At 39.5% G+C, this 14,933-nt stretch overlaps 3 protein-coding genes across 3 annotated transcripts; 1 reads left to right on the top strand and 2 right to left on the bottom strand.

Moving 5' to 3' along the window:
* Positions 1-822: 822 nt before the first annotated feature.
* Positions 823-7,391, bottom strand: gabra6a (gamma-aminobutyric acid type A receptor subunit alpha6a). The gene is made up of 10 exons (XM_088009665.1): positions 7,345-7,391; positions 7,173-7,279; positions 7,005-7,072; positions 5,940-6,160; positions 5,738-5,820; positions 5,499-5,642; positions 5,127-5,279; positions 4,769-5,019; positions 3,289-3,533; positions 823-1,464 (listed from the first exon to the last, which is right to left on the bottom strand). The coding sequence occupies exons 1-10, from the start codon at positions 7,389-7,391 to the stop codon at positions 1,443-1,445; spliced, it is 1,341 nt and encodes a 446-aa protein (XP_087865791.1). The 3' UTR covers positions 823-1,442.
* A 384-nt stretch (positions 7,392-7,775) lies between these two features.
* Positions 7,776-11,313, top strand: nudcd2 (NudC domain containing 2). Its single transcript, XM_015000086.2, has 4 exons — positions 7,776-8,074; positions 9,096-9,144; positions 9,240-9,391; positions 10,305-11,313. The coding sequence occupies exons 1-4, from the start codon at positions 7,886-7,888 to the stop codon at positions 10,386-10,388; spliced, it is 474 nt and encodes a 157-aa protein (XP_014855572.2). The 5' UTR covers positions 7,776-7,885; the 3' UTR covers positions 10,389-11,313.
* ccng1 (cyclin G1) lies at positions 10,657-14,655 on the bottom strand. The gene is made up of 6 exons (XM_015000085.2): positions 14,451-14,655; positions 13,319-13,576; positions 12,885-13,138; positions 12,549-12,627; positions 11,739-11,849; positions 10,657-11,645 (listed from the first exon to the last, which is right to left on the bottom strand). Exons 2-6 carry the CDS (start codon positions 13,574-13,576, stop codon positions 11,454-11,456), a joined length of 894 nt encoding a protein of 297 aa, XP_014855571.2. The 5' UTR covers positions 14,451-14,655; the 3' UTR covers positions 10,657-11,453.
* Positions 14,656-14,933: the final 278 nt, after the last annotated feature.

The following is a 14,933-nucleotide window of genomic DNA, read 5'->3' as shown; positions in this document are numbered from 1 at the left end:
CACCAAGTAACTATAATAATTAGCAAATCTGACTGTTATTTATGACTTTACAGTAAACTGTTCCCAAATGGGTCAAACATTATTCCCACCTCTAAGTTCTGAGTTCTGAGACAAATTAAGCATAAAAAAAATCAAAAGAAAATCATTTGCATGGCTAAAGCAGCGTGGGGCTAACGATTCTCCCAAAAGAGTTGCAGCTCGTGTTTTCTTGTACACACTCTGATCTCAATCTTCAACTTTTTCAGCTTACATTTGAAATTTAATAAAAAAGTACAACAAATTTGTTAATCAGGCCACTGATTTTTAATAATCCCTGGAAATCTAGATCAGTCATATACAACACAAACAGGGTTTTAGAAAATTTCCACTTTTTGATGTTCTTTTAAAACATTTCCACTTTTGCCACCAACAAATGTTTGCACCTGAATATTAGAAACAGAGAAGGGTTTTGAAAAAATATGAAGGTCTGTGCAGTTTGGAACGCAAAAGACAGTGTTCACTGCAGAACATCTAGTTCTGGTTGGATCAGCATCAGTATGAACCAACTACAGTGGTACGATATACAGAGAAATCTTATTACATCCTTTACACTCATGCTCCCCTCCATGTAATGCCACCCTGGGCAGTGTGCCGTGCCCTCCATACCAAAATCCACCAATGTTTCCAACTCTTTTCCGCAATATTTAGTGAGAAACTGCAGCACATCACAAAGTGTGAGTAGAGCAGCGAAGCTCCAGGGAGGAAAGGTGAGGTGGAAAACATGGTCCCACAATACATTTTCCCAGATTTTAGTTCTTTTTTTTTTTTTCTTTTTTTTTGAAGCAGTGAGGGAGGGGGATGTGAGCCTCTTCTAAACTGCCTTTGATCTTCTTGCAGAGACGGAGCTGTGCTTCTGTAGAGGGCAGGCCTCTGAAGGCATTGGTTCACTGTTGCATCACCACCAGTTACAGCCACCGCAGATTATATCTTTTTTGATGCTGCCTCGGTCTGCGTGCGTCCCGCTTGCGTGAGGAGCATCTGTCTTGGACGGAGGGGGTCGCCGTGCACGGTGGGGTTGAAAGTGACCGGGACCCCTTTGTTAAAGGGCATCTCATCAGGTGCAGATCAGAAACGCAAGTGGTCAGCGCTTGCAGGCTGTGTGGTGAAGAAATGTGCAGCAGAAGGATAAATGAGTTTCTGATTAATTTCCTCTGTCAGATGAGAGCACAAGTGAGGGGAGGATGAGGTGATACAGGATGGATGGATGGATGGATGGATGGATGGATGGATGGATGGATGGATGGATGGATGGATGGATGGATGGATGGATGGATGGATGGATGGATGGATGGATGGATGGATGGATGGATGGATGGATGGATGGATGGATGGATGGATGGATGGATGGATCCTGAAGGTCTCTCCGGCTGCATGTGTGCTCCCCCTCCCTCAACGTCGTCTTCTCAGTTTTTCAGATCCATTTCCCTGCAAGACCAGAAGACGGCACATCACAAACGTGAGCTCCCGTTATTCCACATTCAGAGAAGCTCTCTCTGCAGTGTGCTGCAGCCAGCTCTGCTTTGGCACTCTTCATCCTCACACCCTTCAAAAGTAGCAGCGTGGAAACGGAGCGTACCGGGGAACGGACGTGCCACAGCTGCTGCCATGCTCTCCATGTTGCCTCTCTCTCACATTAAACAAACAAAACAGCCATAAATATTCTCTGACAGCAACATGAGAAGCATGATGAGCAGATCTGCACTCCTCTGCGTTACATAACAGATCTCCCCCCACCACCCTGTCTCTTTTTTTCTCTCTCTCTCTATCTCTCTTTTTCTTGCGGTCTTTTTTACACTCTAGCTCCCATTTTCCTTGTTGGCCATGGAGCTTTATGCTTCGGAAGTGGCTCACTTATGAGTGCAAAAAGTTGGTTCATTGTGTAATAAACTACAAAGTGAGCTCTGGTTGGTCTTATTCCCCACAGAGAAAGTGTGTTATTAAAAAGGGGGTTTGCCAGCCTGCAAATATGATGCATTGCTTCCTTCTTAAATTAGCTGCAAGCTCCATCCCCCTTAGATGATTAAAAAAAAAGAAAAGAAAAGGCATTCGTAGTGTCGGTGCAACCTAACATCATTCTCCTCTGTATAGCTCCAACTGGTGTTGGTGTTTCAGCGTTAGAAATAGAGTCAAATTGAATGACTAATTGAAGTCTTTGACTTAAAATCCCACAAAGATTTTTACACCACTAAACCTAAGCCTTATAGATAACAATAACAACAACAAAATACAGCAAAGAAAATTTACTTGCTGTAAGCTTCAGCTCCAAATGGGTGAAAAGCAGTCAGAAGAAGGGCAACATAGTTTTCAACTGGGACATTTCTCAGTACAGGTTCTTGGAAAAGCATTCTTATAGCTTTATCTCCACCACATTAACTCTGGTTACATCCACAAACATCATCATTAATAAGACTTGTGCAGCTCTGTAATTGTCTTCCTGATATCTCGGCTGATTGATTTTATTTCCCCGTTGTGTCAAACAAGAGAGCAGTGTGTTCCAGGCGTGACCTGAAAATACATCCACAGGCGTGCCTCCAAATGTGACATCAATGATTTTGAAGACAATGATGAACGAGGCTCTCATTACTGTGGCAATTAGCAAATAGAAATGATTTTCATCATCCCAACAGAACCGAAATAAGGGAAGTTTGATCTGATTCAGCTTAGGACAGTGAGAGAAAAAGAGTTTCTGTGTGTTTTTATTAGATGTATGTACATTTCTGGTCTGCTAATCACAGACGTTGCCCATCAATTTGAGTGGGCAATGTGCAAAAAAAATCTTTGTCTCTGTATGGCCAGCTGATGTAAGTGAAGTGAAGTCAAAGTTTATGAGTGAATTGTGTATAAAAAAAAAATCTAACGCAGAGAGGCTCAGTATATCTGCATTCCACCCTTTTTAAAATTGTCATTTGTAAAAAGTTTAAATTCACATCTCCATTCCTTTTCACTTCCCAGTAATGTAATTTTTGATGGTCTGTCATGCAAAATACATAAAAAAAAGAAACCCTGAAACTTGGGGATGTAATGTGACAACACATTACAATGTTATGAACTGTGAGAGAAACCCGCCATATTTTAAATAATGTCTTCTTATTTAAAATATTAAAACTAATTTACATTATCCGCCTTGCCTCTTGTAAATCAGCTTCTTGATCATAACTTGTTTGGCTAAATCAAACAAACATGCAATTCAACTGTAAAAATTTTTATGATACTATCCAAATTGTATCATAAAAAAATAGAATGACTCACGTTGCCGACTCAATGGTTTCTTTGGTCAGATATATGTACCAATACCCTAAGTTGAAAAGGGCAAAGGTCAGGGGAAAGAGGATGCGGGCGTAGAGGTCAATCGGGCTTGTTCCGGCAAGCTGAGGGATTTGAGGAAAAGCCGAGCCCTGCTGGAGGAAAATGGGCACTGGGGGGATATCTCCAGCATCGCTGCAGCTCACTGAGTGGTTTCTCCTCTTCAGGCCTTCTCGGTGGCTGCTGTCCGTCTGAGAGGAAGGAGGCAGGAAGATTAAATTGGTGAAAAGTTGAGTTTTTGGATATCAATAAGAGAAAAACAGTAGAAACAAAAAATGCACTCAACATGAGTTGAATTCTGCTAGTTAAATTCACGTATGTTAATAACATTCAAGCGTCTCTGTAGAGCGCAGCAGGTAGTTTTCCAGAAATTCATTGGCTGGTTTCAAAGCAATACAGGGAGTATTTGGATTTGTACTCTGTTCTCACACTGAAGCTATTTTTGAAACATCCAACCATGAGCTTTACACGTGAGACAGATCCCAGGAGGACGCTGTGGTGGCTTACTGTATTAGCATAAAACCTGTAGCTCCACATGAAAGCACAAAACAGCAAATTTGTGTTGCGAGGGACCCTTAATGGGGTCAATAATGGAAGCGGCATGATTTGGAAATGCACAGAAATGCTTATTTGTGTTCTGATTTGTATTCTATGCCTTGTTTTAAAGCTCTTGTGGAGCAAAAAAAAAAAAAAAAACCTGCACACTTTCCACCTTTTGTTACTTTGCAGATGTATATCAAGAATAAGTATAACACACAAATATTTTAAATGAATTTACATAATGTTTAGTCTGGAAACGTAAAGATTTATACTATTTTTATTTCTTGACAAACTTAAGGATTTCTGACTATTAATATAACCTGAGTAAATGCAAAAAAAAAAATTATTTATTTATTTATTAAGAAATAATGTTCGACTATCCAATCCAAATCATAAAACCAAAGAATACGTACATCCAGTGTTTGAACCTCCACTTAACTTAAATGTTGTGAATTAATAAGTAACTTTAATCATTGCCATCACATTGGCTTTCCCAATAACAAAATGTTGGTGTATGCTAACTTCTGAATTTAAAGAAATTAATAAATTTAAATCTAAATAGAATTATTACTAATCCCAAATCCAGAAATTATTGGTAAACATAAATAATGTTGGTCATTCTAAAGGACTTAAAACAGGAAAAGATTGTATTTAGTATCAGACAGTAAGAAAATCAGTTTACTCTCTTTTAATAGACTGTATGTAAATAAATTGTGTATTCATGAAGGATGGATGCTTCATTTAGTGACAGAAGGAGCCACGGCTTCCTGCTGTCATTCTCTTCAGTGTTTTTGGATTCAGCTACAGGATATCTGTCTCGTTTAAGCCTCACTGAAAACTAAACAAAGTCATCCATCTTTTAATGTCACGAAATTCAACTACTAACAGATATCGTGTCGTCATCGTCACTACCAGCGGCCAGCACCTCCAGCCTGTCTTGTCTGGCTCTCTGCTTCTTCAGGCGGTTTGCCTGCAAGGTGGCAAAGTAGTTCACTGCTGCAAACTCAACGAGGGCGGAGGCCACGAAGGCGAAGCACACAGCAATGAACCAGTCCATGGCTGTAGCGTAAGCCACTTTGGGCAAGGACTGCCGCGCACTGATGCTCAAGGTGGTCATGGTCAGCACCGTGGTGACGCCTAAAGGAGAGGCAGATATTTGTTAATCAAGCATGCATGAAACTTTATTGGCCACAGTCATTAGCAGACATTAATTGCATAACGATGCCGACAGGAAGGGTGCACACCAGCGACGGTGCGTGCTGGAACAGACTCTTTGTTGATCCAAAAGGAGACCTGCGACAGCACAACTACCATGATGAGGGGGATATAGGTCTGTATGAGGTAGTAGCCGAGCTTTCTCTGGAGAAGGAAGTGGACCACCTGCACAGAATAGTGACCTGGAAAATAAACGCGACGTGTGAAGTTAGAAGTGCTAAAGAGCAGAGCAGTACATAACAATTCTGTTCTCTTGTAAAAAAAAATTATCTTCTGAACCTTAAATCTTTGTTGTATTTAACAAAACTTGAATACTCATTTGGCCTCTTATTCAAAGGTCTTGCATCATGTATGAAGTGTGAAAGAAGAAGAGTAATCTCCTCACTGATAGGATGTGTTACCTGTGTTTGACCTCATTATCTCACTGGACAAGATCTGTCCAACCAGATCGTACTGCAGAAGACTTATTGACTCTTTGGGACAGTCGACAGACCCCGCTAATCCTTTCCTCCAGGTGAAAATAATTTCACTGTTGGTGTACGCATCTAAAAGAAAAACATGCTCATTCAATCAAGTGTAATGTCTAAAACGGTGGCAATTAAACTATGCTTGCTCTGTTGAGAACATCTTCTGTACTCACAGCTCCCAAACCTGAGAGGACAGGCGTGGCCATCCATGGGGAAAGCCATGAGGTTCATTGGACACTCTGCACTGATTGTTAGTCTATAAGCAGAATACAAACACAAAAGACTCAATTCTTATTGTTTTCTACTGAAATATGCTGCTACTCTGTTGCAATATATTCAAGATCAAGTACAGATATCTTGAAAACAAAATAACACCTCATGGTGTAGAGGACAGTCCCATTCTGCATTATACGGAAGAGCTTGTTGGGCGTGGTCATATTATGGGAAATGGACTTCTTTGAATTTCTAAAAAAGGTGTCTGGTGTCCAAATCTTGTCCACCATGCGGTTGTTAAGGCGTAAGATTTCAATGGGGCCCTCAAACTTCAGCCGCTCATCGACCCACATCTGACGGAAGAACATGTCCATGGTGTATTCCTGAACAAAAACACCATTAGTGGACAAAAAACCCCAGATATTTTTAATGACCCCCTAACTCATGGTTTTATTCTATAATGTGCATAGAGCTTTCAAATTGCAGTGAAAGGTGAGGGGAGATAATGAGCGATGATGGATGCCACTCATCCCACATAATCATGAATCAATCCATTCGGCCATTCTCGCTGTCTGACATGTTGTCATATTGATTTCAAGGCCATCAATAATGGAGTTATGGGGCTAGTCAGACAAATTAAAGCTTATTAGATGGTCACATGGCAGATGGTCACTGAGGCACCGTAACAGTCTGCACATATTCAGTACTGAGCAGACGTCTTGAGTCATCATTCATTTATTTAGATTTTGCTTCAGAGAAAACAACACTTCTTGTGATCTAACAAAGTTGTGTGGATGGAAATCTATCCAGACGTCCTAAAGGTCTTTTTAAGTTTTGCTTGGGACTTTGACTGTTTTACTTAAACCTGAACACTTTTATAGGAATGTTTGTATCTGTGAAACTCATGTTGTGTGTACAAATTCTACACAAGTAAGAATCAATTGGACCTTTCTATTTTTACAGCTTTAAAAAATATACAACATACAAAGTCTAACCTCACATAATCACTGTAGAGTTTTAGTTAAACACGGTTATTTATTTTTGGGAAACATACTCTAACCACCTCCATCACCACTGAATAAATTCTTTACACAAACTTTGAATTTGTCCATAATCGCTGTAGCTACAGTAAATATCTTTGGGTGATCATCTTTGTATTATAAATTGTACAGGAAAAATACAACGTGTAGTATTCAAAAATAATATTTTTTGCAAGGCATAACTTACCATCTCAACATCTGAAACAGGCCCAAAACTGGTAACAAAGATGTCTGTTTTCACCTCTGTAATACCACCTACAACAATGACAGACAAACCACCAATGTGTTATGCATAAAAGGCATAACACAGTAACTGGGGAATGTTTTCAGATTACAAAACAAGTTTTGTAATTACCTCCTGAACCGGGTCGCAGTCTGTTGTCATAGCCATCCAAAAGTCTATCCAAAATGCGAGTGATGTTGTCTGAGTATACTTTTTCACCTCCTTGTGCATTAGCTACACTGCATAGACATAGAGATAGTTACGCCTTAAATTCCCTTGTAACAATTTTAAATTCAAGACTCACCTAATCAAGCAGATTAGAGCAGCCGCGGATAAAGGGGCAGCAGCCATCTTCAGAAACAATTATCAGTTTTTTCTGTAATTTTCTAACCAACAATAAAATATGTGTAAGAGAGGTTCTCTTTTCTGTGTTGCTACAGCGTCTGCTCAAGAATAGTATGCAGTGAGACGAGAACAGTAATCTAATTAACAGATTAGTAAATCCACTCCATTTTTAGACAAACTGGATTCGTTTTATAGCTGTTGAGAGAAAATTACAGCATCATTTAAATAAGAAATAAACCCCTCAATTCAAGTCTAACTAAGAGTTCAAAGGTTACTGAGAGTGTCCTGTTAATGATGCATCGGGAAACATGAACGTACGTGCAGTTCGTGCAGTCGGACAGCAGGGGGTACTGCAGGTAACATAAATAAATACACGACTACACTCAACCGGAAACAGATGGAGAGGAAGAAGTTGAAGTTTGTTGTGATTCCGGATAAAAAGACCCGCACCGGTGACCAGTATAACCAGTAAGCGTTGTCAGGCGCTGGGAAGCGGCAGCATGTCAGTCCACTTTGAGGAGAGGAGTGGGGTTGTCCCGTGTAAGACACCGTGGGGGTCCTGGTACCAGACCATGGAGGAGGTCTTCATCGAAGTCCATGTGCCTGCAGGGACTTCTGCTAAAGAGGTGAAGTGCCGCTTAGGAAGCAGCGACATCGAGCTGCAGGTCAGAGGGAAGGAAATATTCAAGGTAAGAAGCGAGGTATTCGTCTCAGAGAGTAATTATTTTTCTTCAGTTGTATTATACAGACAAGTTTAGAACCATCCTAATATACATTTGGGTCTGAAGGTACAAAAGTACAAAAAATGAACCATAAATAAGTGTAAAAAAATGGCAATAATACAAAAAGAAAACCATGTAGCTAAAAAAAAGGTCGAAAAATAATAAAAATAATAAAACCTTTAGGGCCATACATTTCTTGTTTAAATTCAAGCAAAAAGAAATCCTTAGACACATACCAGGAAAGGGAGTAGAGTGTTAAAACTGACCCCAGTGAGTTCAAGTACAGCCACAAAAGAAAAATAAATCTGAACGTTTGGAAAAAGTTCAGGTTTTTTTTGTCACTCATTTCAGAAACTGAAACTCGTAGATTCATTCTGCATAGAGTGAGTCTTTACTTTTCATTTTGATGATCATTGCCTACAGACGATGAAAATCCATTATATCCTCTCAGAAAATTAAAATATCGTGAAAATGTTATAGCATACTAATAGAAGGTTGAGTGGAAGGAAAAAGTGTGGTAGTGAAATGTGGACCAGCAACAGCGATGGCCGTAACCTTGAAAATCGTGTCAAGTAAAATCCATTCAAGGATTTCTGGGAGTTTCACAAGAAGTGGAATTACTTTTAAGATGCCTGACATTTCTGTTTAAAACACCTTTTATTGAACTGTTTGTAATATTCAAATTTTCTGAAATACTGACTTTAAATTTGTATTACTTCTAAGCCATGATTGTCAAAATTACAGCAAATAAAAAAAATCATCTCATGTGCATTGTATCGATATGAGTTTGACTTTCACAAATAAGTAAGGAAAGACAGTTTTCTATTTTTTGTTAGCCTTTTATCTACATATTTTACATGATTTATAAAACCAGTTTACACTTTTCTATTTATTCTTGTAGTAACTTGTTACAACCATCCGTTAGTCCTAATGTCACACTAGTTTTGATTGCTGCGTGCAAACATAACGTATGTGTTTTTCATACCAGGGAAGGTTGTTTGACATGACCGTGTCTGACGAGGCCACATGGACGCTGGGTGAGCTGCAAACGCCTCAAAACGTTCACCAACTCCACCTGAAGTTAATGTTTCAAAACATCCGTCCATCCTGATTTACTCTCTTTCCTTTTCAGAGGACAAATGTCTAATCCGGATTGTCCTGATGAAGACGAACAGAGAAGCAGGGAACTGCTGGACCTCGCTGCTGGAGGGCGAGTACTGTGCGAATGCCTGGGTCCAGGACCAGATGCAGAGGAAGCTCACGCTGGAGCGGTTCCAGAGAGAGGTCAGTTAGACCCAAAACCACTCAGACACACACAGGGTGCTGCCAGGACAGCGTAAAGGGGAGACACACCTTTAAGTAAAGCATTTTTTATGAATGAAAGAAAACACTTGAATGGTAACATAATACTGAAGATTAACTACACAGTTATTATACAAGATTATTACACTGAATAACAGTGTCATGCAAAAGTATTTGTACTTTTTTTTTTTTACCCTACTCTATCCTCAAGTCTCACTGAGATGGTATCAGTGCATCCTTAAAAACTTTAATAATCCTCTAAAAGTTTCTTTCCAATTCATAGATTCTAACTTTAATCTGGTCTGTCACAAGAAATCCAATAGAAATATGTTGGATTTTGTGGTTCTAAAGTGACAATATGTGAAATAGACATGGTGTAACAGCTTTTAGATTTTTAGTTGCAGATTACACACAATATTTTTTAAGACTGTATTTTAACAAAACCATGTAACTGGAAAAATTGTCAGAAATAACCTTAAAGTGAAAGATTTTAAGATCATGCATTTCTTATTTAAATGCAAGCAAAAAAAAAAAAAGTTGCCAAAAATATCCATGTTATATGTACATCCATGTTAGCCACAATGCTTTAATCGCTACAAGGAAAGGCTAGATGGACTAAGATTTTCACAGGTTCAATGGGTTTTATCTTGTAACCCATTGTAAATTTTAATTTACACCAGGTTTGCTTATTGAAAAAGCTAAGTTGTTGCCAACAATCGTATGATTCTGGCATTTTTTGGGAAAGGGCAAAAGCACTTTTGCTTTTTGAATTTTAAGTCCTACTTAACATTAAAACAATCTATATACACACACTATAAAAACTGTTTATGGTTTAAAATGTATTCCCTGGCTTAAACCATCAACTGTATGTGACTTTTTTTTTTAATTTGTCTAGAATCCTGGATTTGACTTCAGCGGGGCAGAGATTTCTGGAAACTTTGCTGGCGGAGGTCCAGATTTTTCCAGCTTACAGCAGTGACAGTCTCCTCTCTCCTGACTTCCAGCAGCGGATGTACTTTATTTTTCCTTTGAGAACAGGAAATCGGTTCCAGCCAGACAGATTGACCATAATGTGGAAAAGTTAGAGACTCTTCACAGCAGTGTCTCCTTCTGGATTGCCTCAGTCACAGGGAACTTTTTGTAGACCTTGTTTGACAAGTTGTGTTGCTAAAAGACAAAGAATCAAGACTACTTGTAAAAAAAAAAAAACACTTATTGCCTTCTAATAATGAGAATGCACTCAAGTGTAGCTTTTCAATAAATTTTTATTGAAAGGTGCACAAACATAAGGTCAGATTGTGAATCTCTTTGACCGTTTTGAACTCCAGAACACGTTTTATTTCTCCTCACTAATAAAATGTATTACACTGGGAAATTGGTAAAGAAAATGCAAAACAAGTTCCGACCTACATTTCCACGGCAGTGCCCACTTTTCTTCAACTATAACCAATCGAGTTATACTGTGGAGGCTTTGTGCGTCCACATAACTGACAGGATCGCCACCAGCTTCACTTTGCTGGTTAAAAACCAGACTTCCTTCGCCAAAAAACAAAAAAAAAAAGTCATCACCTTGGGTAGGAGTGTGCATTCAGGACAGCTTAGCAACCTAGGGTGAGAGTTAAGGATTTTGGGCCCGATTTCTTGGTTCCATTTTTGCTGATCACAAAATCCTTCTCCCTCCTCTTCCACATGGTGGACTGAGGACCTAGGTGGTTCAATACTTTTAGCTTAAAACCAGCAACCCATACCTAAATCATCTGGGTACGGATTAAAACAAGAACATACTGTACACCTGTGCAGGTAACTCAACCAGGAAAGTATAACTTAACAGGATGTGGGGGGATGGATTGGCTGATTTGACAAAGCAGTATTCCTTGTTATTGGGAGAAAAAAAAGGGGGGGGGGAAGAAAAAGTTTCCTAAAGGTTTCATATTTTCCTTAAAGAAATTCATTATCAAGAATGAAGATCTGCAAGGAAAACTAAGTGGACGACCATACAGCAGGAATTTCTCCCTGCATGCAAGGCCATCCGTGCACCCGATTTTCAACAGGCTGACTCGGGGATGGTGGGAAGATGAGTGATCTTGTAGTAGCTGTGCTTCAGCTGGCGCGCGGTTCTTCCCGAGATGGTCCAGCGGAGTCTCTGGCTGTTCGGTCTGGAGCATTTGGTGTTGGCGTATTCAGCCAGGCATTTCCCGACCAGCGCTCTAACACACACCAGGTCTCCGTCTCTCACCTATCCACATAAACACACACCAGAAATCAGTACACATGAGGTCATACTGCATTACTGAGCAACACTAGATTCATCGTTTCCAGTAGAACTCACATTCAGCAGGTGCTGCAGATTTTTCAGGGCCTCAGATATTTGGTTCATGTGTTCAGGGTCGTGTTCTTCCTGGGCCTCGAAGCACAGCAGAGCCAGAGCAAGAAGAGACGGCTGTGGAGAAAAAATAAATAAATGGAGATGTTTTCACAGGGTTGCTACACGTTTTTGTTTCCCAAGTTGTAATTCCAAGAATTAAGACTTCTCAGTCCTTTACAAATGTCTTAAAATATAAACATTATGTGCATTTTTTGGAGATGTCTGTTCAGAGGGCAGGGTTTGCATTTGCTACCAGAGAAAAACTGGGAATTGGACGGACAAAAATAAATGAAAGAAAAGAACGGACACAGTGGAGAGATGGAATGATGGGTACATTGTTTAGGCAACGGTCTGGTAATACAAATATTTTCCCTACTCTTATTTACATTCATACTTAAACCGATGTGGAAAAACACAGAAATCAAATTCCAGATTTTTTTTTTCAGTAAGGACCTCATGCTCATCAAATAAATGCAAATAAAAAAGAAAAGTTAGATAAAAACAGCAGAGACCGTTCAGTCTGTTCAAACAGAACCAAAACCAGCATTTAACCAACTCTGAAACCTAAAAACTTAAGAGTGAAACACGTTTAAGCGTCATCCATTTTTCCAACGGCAGTAATTGTAGATTTTTTTTATTATTTTTTTTTGTTAACTCTATAAACAAGCCACATAAAGATATTACTACAGCAAGCTACTTGCTAACAATAGAACTTCCTTTATAATCCTGCAAATACTTGAGACCAGGAAATGTGGACATCCGTTTTGAGCCTACCTTGATTTTGGAGAAGATGAAGGAGCAGTGACAGGCTTTGAGCTGCGCTTCCAGCATCTCAATGCTCAGTATCTCCCTGCTGGGAAAATAAATCAACATTAAAAATCCTCATGCAAGAACAAACTTTGTCAATTGAGTGGGGGGGATTAAAGGTAAATATGGCAATAAAACAAATAAAGTGCTTACCAAGAGTGATTTTGAAAAGAAAATCTGACTTTCAAGTATTTGAGTGAACAACAAAAAAAAGGGGGGCCAATTTCAATCATTGTCAAACTTAACGGCATTGTTGTCATTACACAACAAGCTATTAAGGATAACGCGACTATTTGTTCTAACCTCTCGGCGTCGAGCTGCTCCTGGATGCGGCTGTGAAACAGACGGAGGAAGTGCAGCGCCGTGGGGGCCTTCACTTTCCAGTAGAGCTTTTCCATGATGATCTTCTCCATCCTGATCATGTCAGACACCATAAAGCGATTCTGACTAATGCGGATTAGGTCGTTGGCCAGGGGCACGTTCTTCTCATCTTCTGAGGACTTCACAGCAATGTAGAAGCAGCACAGGCCAACACATGACAGGTGCTTTGGTTGAATCTGTAGGTAACAAGCAGAGGCCTCTTTAGTGCAAAACTACTTAGTGGATTTAATGGGACTAATAGAGATGCCTCAAGAAATTGTCTTGAGAGCAGAATCTGACCATTTTTACTTCGATTAGTTTTTACTTTCACGAAAACAATACTAGTAACATGACATGCCACAACAGTATTCACAAACCTTCATTACAGAGAGGAATCGATCGAGCAAGCTGACCGCCAACGAGAACGTCTCTGAGCTGAAGCCAAAGAACCTGCAGAGATAAAGCAGGTCCTTCACCTCCAGCTCTCTCAGCCTGGTGGTCATCCTGAGGCCGTTGTCCTGGGCGGTCTCTATGAGCCTCAAGCCAGTGAGCTTGGGTTGGCATCGGCCCTCCAGATCCATCAGGTCCTTTACTTTTACTGCAAAGGCCTGTGCTCCAGTTACTGTGTCAATCATCTAGATAGAAAAAAAAAGGAAAACAAAACTCAATGATGAAGACAAGAATTAACTTCTGTTTGTTAAAATTGATTTTAAAACGTTTTTTTTTGCATCCAGATAAGGTTCCACTTTTACATACAGTTTAGGAGCTTAGGCTCCTAGATTAAAATATAAAAACAACTCAGACTGATTAAAAACAGCAGTAATAACAACTACCATTTTTAAAAAAAAAAAAACTTCGAAATAACGTTAATATTTACAAATGAACCAAATTAGAGATTTGGCGTGACACAGGACACCTAAAGGGAGGCTGCTTCCATATTTGTAAGTAATCCAGTAGCAAGTCTCCCTCTGAACGGGACTAGAAAATAGGTAATATTACACGGATAAATATCTATGATGTGTGAGAACAGATTTTCCAATAAGGCTTTAATTGAACCCACGTCCTTTTAAGTACCTAAACCTGCATTACCCTCATAGTTTTCACACATTTTGATTATTTGAACAGGGATCGGGCCTTGCTGGGGCAGCTCCTGCGACATGTCAGGACATGTCCCTACCGCACACACCAACGGAGATTGAACGCCGTTACAGATCCAATTCAGAGCAACACAGCTCAAAACACAAAATACAAGTAAAAACTTAAATATAAAGCACCGACAACATTAGGGAGGTGGATATTACAAACTTTAAAGTAGGGAAAATGGTGAACTAGAAATCATACGGAACCGATTGTGGCTACCACAGCTAAGCTAGCTACAAATCATGTTTGGTGGCGTTGTTTGTTATTCGGACTTCTAAAATAAGAAAAAAAGTTGAAGGGTTTGTGACTAAAACTTAGCAAATATAATTTTAACAACATACGTAAAAAATAAAATGTTAGTTTACTTACCTTGAGTAGTTGTTTTTAATATCTTGAACTAAAAGAGAAAAATCTTCACACGCTCTTAGAAAGCGAGTGTAAAAAGTTACAAAAAGCAAAAATGTGTAAGTATGAACTTTCAAGAAAGAAAGTTTTAAGCATAGATAAATTTCTGCCTATGCACACCCCCTACCCTTGGCGTAAGGCGACGGGGAAAAGGACAGCTTAGGTAAATAAGGAGGAATAAAACCACACCGTGCCCAGACATTCTGAGCTTTCATTGGCTGGCTACTAACGTCATTTTGTTTGATTGGACAGGTTACCAATCACTCTAAACTAAGCCCCGCCCCTTTTTGACTTCAATACCAATCACAGTTGAATGAAGCCTGACAGAAAGAACCGAGCTCTATCTTGTACTTATTAGGCTATACGGACCAATATTTACGAGATTAATGTGAACTTTATCAATTATATATGACAAGAAGCGACAAAGCATTTATAGTATGAATTGGT

Source organism: Poecilia mexicana, unplaced genomic scaffold (genome assembly GCF_051168715.1).
Source record: "Poecilia mexicana isolate PSO_F unplaced genomic scaffold, ASM5116871v1 scaffold_10, whole genome shotgun sequence".
Lineage (NCBI taxonomy): Eukaryota > Metazoa > Chordata > Actinopteri > Cyprinodontiformes > Poeciliidae > Poecilia > Poecilia mexicana.
Note: the sequence above shows the minus strand (reverse complement) of the source record. Positions and strands in the feature narration are given on the sequence as shown.